Raw genomic sequence first — 7351 nt, forward strand, 5'->3', positions numbered from 1 at the left:
GGGGGGGGTGGTGTCCGGGCATGCACATGGAAACCTCTTCAATATCAGTATTTAAAAAAACACGACTTACAGGATCGGAATAAAACAATATTCAACATAGATGTTGTGCATAAGGTAAATTCATATGGATGTTTTATTGGTCTCTTTTTTTCCATGTTTATGAGTATTTAATTTGTTTAAAAGCTTTGTAAAAATAAAACTTAAAATGGAAAGTCATCCTTATTGCATTGATATAGACGCCAACGACTCAAAATACACCAATCTTAGCTGATAGCGAAACAATGAAACTAAATTTGAACTCTAATTTTCTAATCTAATAATTATCTGTTGAACCTATTGTTAAAGTGGATATTTGATATTTTGCCTGATCTATGGCCAACGTTTAAAATATCAAAGGGTTCAATATTTTGTTATGTCATTAAATCAGTTAATGTTTAATTTGCTGAAACATTAAAAAAACAAGTTTATTTTATGATCAGATATCCTTGGTGATTATAAAACTCTGGAATTTTACTTCTAAAATTGGGTTTAGGAATAAATGCCGTTGCATAATAAACTACCTTCATGTTTCGTGGGACACCCTGTAGATTATTGCGATTTTTCATAAAAATACTCTTCTTGTAAATAGGGATGGGCAATACCTGGCCTTGGTTTGTGTTTGTAGAACTTATGGGTTTGGACTTTTATAAAGCACCACGAAAAATCTGTGAACTTGTGAAAATTTACAACATTTCAGATCTGTATTCTGAAAAAATTTGATTTTATAATGTTTACAGTTTTCCAAAAAAAAAAAAAAATGTTGTCTTGATGTCGATGGTTTTTTTTTATTATGTTTAAAGGGAGTGACCGGCTATGTAAGGTAGTTGAACTGAGGACGTAGTGTTGTGGAAAACTTCTTTAGGATTCATTTGAGACATATTTCACTTTTTAAAAGTCTGTAAATCCTGAGTTTGAGCGCAAATTCGACGTTCAAAACTCCTGATTTGGGGGTGAATACGCTTTCAGAATTAGTTTTTTTTTAAATTATTAAATAACGACGACATAAAATGTAAAAATACTCTACAATAAACTACAGACGTCATGTTTAGGAACATTTTGAGAAAATAAAAATTAATCTTATCATCGAAAATAAGTAATCTTGTTCAATTATTAGTTTCTGTTATCTCATTATTCTAGTTAATTTAAAGAATTTGAAGAAATCTGCGAATAAATTCAAAGAAAATTAGAAATTCAATATAATAATGAAAACGAAATAATCGATTTTAGCATTGATTTATTGACATATTTGTTTTGTGAAATATGTTCCTAGCCATCTAGTTAGATTACTGTATAATTTTTACTTTATTTTTCGTTGTCGTTATTTAATAATTTAAAAAAAACTAATTCTGAAAGCGTATCCACCCCCAATTCATGTGTTTTGAACGTCGAATTTGCGCTCAAACTCAGGATTTACAGATCTTTAAAAAGTGAAATATGTCTCAAATGAATCCTAAAGAAGTTTTCGACAACACTGCATACTCAGTTCAATTTCCTTACATAGCCGGTCACTCCCTTTAAATTATACCTTATACCTAAATAAATAAATAGCCATGACATATGCAAGTTTTATAGAGCTCCATTACACAATTAAAAAACTAAATATCTGCAGCATTCCATTATCAGTATAGGTTTAGAAAACGACATTTTATAAATTCTTTTAATGTCTCCGAAGTTCTGGGTTCTGTACAAAATTTGTCTATCCTAGGAGAAAACATAATCATAAATGGTCGTTTTTGGTTAGGTTTCTTTAATGGCATATATCTTCCCTCAGGGTCAGCATTTGTATTTTGTAAGGAAAGCAAATGTTTGGGAAAAAAACAATTTTAAAATTTATATGACTTCTCATTTTTTTGGAACCTTATACAAGTCTGGAAACCTAGAAAGTGGTGACCGTCACATATTTTATAACAACAAAAATATAATAATTTTTAAAAATCGAAAGTTCAAAATAGTTTTTATAATTCATGTCTTTTTAGGACGGTGATAAAAATAAAACATTCAACTATGAATACAGAATTGATAATAATGAGGTGAGAATGAAAAGTTTTATATTTTTAGAAAAAAAATGTAGATCTGTAGCGATCTATGCAAATATATATATATACTCTGCTTGTCTGTCTGTTTGTTTGATTGTGTCCAATAAACGTCAAAACAGCTGAACCGATCCGGCCCAGGGAAGGTTTATGAATCATTAAATTTCAACAAATAGCCTATAACAAAATTAGTTTTTCATTAAATTTTGAAAATCCACAATTCTAAATCTGTGAACTTTTTGTTTTGTTTTTGTTTACAATTAAAATAGAAGCTGGGCGAACGGCCTGAAAGCTTATAGTTTTAATAATAAGAAAGTTGTCAACAGTTTAACTATTTTTGATTTCTTTTGATATTATCTTTTGAAATGTTCAGGATTTTGAGGATAACAAATATGATGTGGTGCAGTATGACAGCAACGAGCGTGGCTCCTATATGGATGATAGTGCTTACACATAGATTATACAGGGTGTCCCAATAAACACTGGAATCAAATTATGAATACGAAATCGACGTTATAATAATCGTTACTCAATTCCCATGTTTGTTGATCCACCCTGTATGTCAAGATTGTACTTTTCTAGTGGCATTTACTAACGGACAAAAGCAAAGCTGCCAATCCATATTTGTCGGATTCAATGAAAAGCATTTAGTTGAACTAGGTAGGTCTAGATAAACTTCTTCTCTACTCAACTCACAGCACAGAGATCAAAGAGGCTATGGAAATTGTGCAACAAGACCGGGTTTACTTAAAAGTGTCACAGCGCCACGATTTACCTAAATCCCTTATACGTTTGTGAAATTATGTTGCTATTATAGATAGTGTACATTAGACCATGTACATTGTACATTTTAGAACAATAACGAGCTTATTCTAGATTCAAGTTAAAAAAAAAAACGTAATTGACAAACATTCTGATAAATTTTTGTACTGCAGGGTTCAGCATTTCTATCACTTAAATGAAGACGACTTTTCTATCTATGTTTTGATTTCTCTAATGCTTTTTTCACGATACAAGTAAACAAAGAGAAATAAAAAATTGAAATCAAAAGTCGTCTTTATAGTTATATTGAAATATACGACAATTGTATGAGAGCAATTTTATTTTGGATCACAGCATTATCCACTCCTGAGAACTAGTTCATCTATCCGTTCTTAGTTCAACTACTTCTTGCAATTCATAAGCTCAACCTAAAACGTCAAGACCTACGAAATAAGAGCCGCACTTACAAATGTTGAGATATAACTCCGTCAGTAAAAATTCTTTTCGTAAAAATGCCTTTGGAAAGTACATTCAGTTTTGACAAACAATCCTACTTTTATATTCGAGAATGAGAATAACATGTAACAAGAATTGTTTTTACCATCCTCAATAAAATGATTACTTCGTGAATCTATATCATCTTATATCATTTAAGTATACGTCATACGAGTTCTTTTTTTTAAAAGATTGATGATAATTTTATTTTTTGTACTTGGAGGGTTTTCGAGAAAATACTAAAAAAGATTTAATAACCTCCTAATATAATGATACCGAGGGCATGAAGACAGTGCTGCAAAGTCTCAATTTAGTTTTGATCCGACTTGAAAAAAAATAAAGATAAGGCTGGGCACCGTTCTTGAAGAACGCTCGTTATTTCACAAGAACAAACAGAACTATCAAGAACAATCCCATCGTCCCGAAAAAAAGAACGGGACGCAAAGAACGCGTTCTCGAAAATATTGTAACGGAACAGAGAAGAACTCAGGACTAAAGGGGAATTTTTTTGGATTATTACTTAAAAAATAGATGAATACAACTAGTCAAATAAGTCGAAGACAACCCTATAATAGTCTGTATTCTGTCATGTTCGTGAGAAACCCTGTTAATATCAATTCTCACTTTTAAATTCATGAACAAAATAATCTGTATGAAAAAATATGAAAATTGAAAAAATATGAAAATTTTAAGACATGTTCACCGAGCTCACTTCTTGATTATTTGATAACTAAAGTGGAAATTTTAAAATTCTTGAATTATATCATAGACAGGTTTTAGTGTAGTTCACGATGACAAACAATGAGGGTATAGTACATAAACGACGGTTACAACGTAATTACTTACTATCAAAGAGTTAGAAGGACAATGAGAGCGTAGTATATAAACGACGGTTACAACGTAATTACTTACTATCAAAGAGTTAGAAGGACAATGAGAGCATAGTATATAAACGACGGTTACAACGTAATTACTTACTATCAAAGAATTAGAAGGACAATGAGAGCGTAGTATATAAACGACGGTTCCAACGTAATTACTTAAAATCAAAGAATTCGAAGGTCAAGTGTTTCGCATCCATCTTGTAAGTTGTGAAATAAAACATTTGCATTTAATGTGATTATACGCGTAATTTCAAATTTCCCTCCATGCAAAGATGGCAATGTCCGATTTACAACGGTACGTCCTTGAAAACAACTAGGTCTGATCAAATATTATTTAGATTTGAATGTTTTTGTTTCTATTAAGTGTTTTTATTTAATTTGAAGTTTCTTTGCCAAAGTTGGCTTGCGCATTTTTTATAGTAAAAAGCAACGGAGAAACTCACAAATATTATCACTTTTAGACCAAGAAAAACGACGGTATCTTCCACATTTATATCAGTTTCGGGTATTATGGGTTCGTGGGAATTGTTATGTTTGCATGGAGGGTCACTTGAAATTACGCTCACAGTCCCTTTAAGTTGTTATTTAGACCGGTGTGACACCATATGGGTTGTTGTAGTCAGTCTGTTCCACTGGCATGACGGTCAACTTGTTTGACACAAATTGAATTTCTAAAATCGTCTCAAATGTTCTATCCTTTATAGGTAACCCTTGTTTTTTGTTTCTACATTTAATTGAGTATTTTGATGGTTTACTAATTGAGTCAGCACAGAAATAGACCAGTTTTGGCGTACAAAACTGGTCTATTTCTGTGCTGACTCTGAGGGTACCCCTGTATCATGTTTTAATGATTTAACTGATAATATTAAAAATTTAATACAAATGTATTTATTAAGTTTTGTTTACAAAGAGATACGGTTACAGATACAAAGAATAAAAATAAATTAAAAAAATTAAAGAGCATTGCCATTTTAGAAAAAAATTATTTCCCTAAATAAAAAATTGTGATGACCACATTTCATTTTTGTTCAATCTAAACATGAATGACAACCTCGATAAGATTCGAGAACACAGAAGAAAAAGTCACTATGCAATTTACTTATTGGCACGTGCGTCAATAAACACACGCCGCGTCAATTGTTTGTACATGAGGTGCGTCCAGGAGATCTAAGCCTTCTTTGGAGGAGGGGCGGGCAGGGTTCCCTCTCCCTTCTTTCCAATCAAAGATTTATGGATGTGAGGAATAACACCTCCCCCAGCAATGGTTGCCTTGATCAGAGTGTCCAACTCTTCATCTCCTCGAATCGCGAGCTGAAAATATAATTATGATTTTTCACTTATTGGTCAAAGAAACCCCGAAACAGCAAATAATACAGTTTATCGCATATCTTCATAAAAAGCTAAAAGAAATGAACCGTTAAGAAAAAAAAATTCCAACAAGTTCACATTTTTTGCTAGACTAGGAAGTTATATACAGCTAAATCCAGAACTTTGTAATCATCGAAAGAATTTATAAAATGTCGTATTCTGAACATACTAATAATAGAATGCTGCCGATTTTTGATTATTAATTAAATAATTATATGGAGTTTTTCAAATGTTCCAGCATATTTCATGGCTATAGGTATAATAGTACGAAACCCATTCAAAAATATTTAAGATGACATTTAATTAATTCTTCCGATGCCTCCGAAGTTTTGGGTTTAGCTGGTGATACCATTTTGATTTTTCTATAATTTATAATTGTCACAAAATTTGTAAAACGCTCAAACAGTTTTTTTTTATCAGAGACCAGATTTTTAAAGATTTCTGATATGTAAAAACTATAACAAAAGGTCCATTAAAATCTGGCATGATCTGAGGGTTCCGGCTAGTGTAGCATTAATTCCACAATATAATGCCTACCTGAAGATGTCTGGGCGTAATACGTTTGACTTTGAGATCCTTGGACGCATTTCCTGCCAACTCTAGAACCTCAGCAGTGAGGTACTCCAGGATAGCAGAGCTGTACACAGCTGCCGTAGCACCAACCCTACATAACCGGTTTTATATTTGATACAAATCCAGAGCTGACATTTCAAAAGCTTAAACCCGAGTTAAACCCTGCTTTAAGGTCTATTTATGCCCAAATAAATAAAGACTCGAGTTTAAGATAAAATCGACTAAGTAAGTTATTTATGTCTTCGACTTGGCCCTGCTTAAAGCCGGAGGTTGTTTTGCAAAAATTATAACATTTTACGTTAAAATGGAATTTATCTGTAGTGTCCAAAATGCAACTCGACTGTTGAATTGTACCTATGATACATGGTGTTTATCATATTAATTGTAGATTATTATAAAATATAAGACGTAAGACAAATCAATAAAAATAATTATAGTACAGGGTACTTTGAGTATTCTCTGTGTATTTAGGCGTTCAAGATAGGAGAAATTCCAATATATGATACACTCTATATGTAATGAGGCCTCTTGACCCGATACTTGGGAAGTGAGCTAATAAGTAAATAAGAAATGTGTAGTGAACTTTAAAGAACCCCGATTACACCTTGAGGATAGGGGGGATGGAGGCTTATTAAAAATGTATAGAAGGAGGGGCCCTTCTATACATTTTTTTCACACTATTCTTATCAAAATTAGTTTTTATTTAGTTTTTTTTTGGGGGGTTAGATTAAATTAGGTTAAAACAATTTATGGACCGAGCGCTGCGGTTAGGACATGCTAGTAAAGGACTCGCAGAGAAAGGCTAGAGGGAAGGGGCAAGAACGGGCCAGTGAGCCCTTTGAAAAATTGTAATTTCATGTGCATTTTTTTAAGAGGCTTCGCAAATAACACTCTTAGAAAAAGCAATTGAGTTATTTTAAAAAATTCAATGATGGGAAGCAAGATCTTAATGATTAAAGATTTAGAATAGATTAAATACCTTGAAACTGCCTTCTGCTTGGATTTTCCGGAGTCTTTTCCTGCTTTACCACCAGCCATGTTTAATTATTGGTCTGAAAAAGATAAAAAATGTATCAGATTAATCAGAATAAAGATAAATATTATGAAATAAAACCGGCTTTTGAGAAAGTAGATAGTACATCAACCTCTCATCACCTAACGCTAAAATAAAAACTAAGTTTTCTCGAAAAATCAAGA

The 7351-nt window shown here is 32.1% G+C and overlaps 1 protein-coding gene and 1 pseudogene across 4 annotated transcripts in view; one reads left to right on the forward strand and one right to left on the reverse strand.

The window, feature by feature from the left end:
* The window catches only part of LOC111717632 (proteoglycan 4), a 14414-nt gene extending 10946 nt beyond the window's left edge, over window positions 1-3468 (forward strand). For all 4 annotated transcript variants that reach the window (XM_023493146.1, XM_023493131.1, XM_023493137.1 and 1 more), the window contains exons 11-13: window positions 73-114; window positions 2016-2069; window positions 2446-3468. In XM_023493146.1, coding sequence (XP_023348914.1) covers window positions 73-114; window positions 2016-2069; window positions 2446-2529 — 180 coding nt within the window. In that variant the 3' untranslated portion in view covers window positions 2530-3468. The remainder of the gene's footprint in view (window positions 1-72; window positions 115-2015; window positions 2070-2445) is intronic.
* Window positions 3469-5078: 1610 nt separating this feature from the next.
* LOC111717537 (histone H2A.Z pseudogene) lies at window positions 5079-7206 on the reverse strand (annotated as a pseudogene).
* Window positions 7207-7351: the final 145 nt, after the last annotated feature.

This window comes from Eurytemora carolleeae, unplaced genomic scaffold (genome assembly GCF_000591075.1).
Source record: "Eurytemora carolleeae unplaced genomic scaffold, Eaff_2.0 scaffold187, whole genome shotgun sequence".
In the NCBI taxonomy this organism is placed as follows: Eukaryota; Metazoa; Arthropoda; class Copepoda; order Calanoida; family Temoridae; genus Eurytemora; species Eurytemora carolleeae.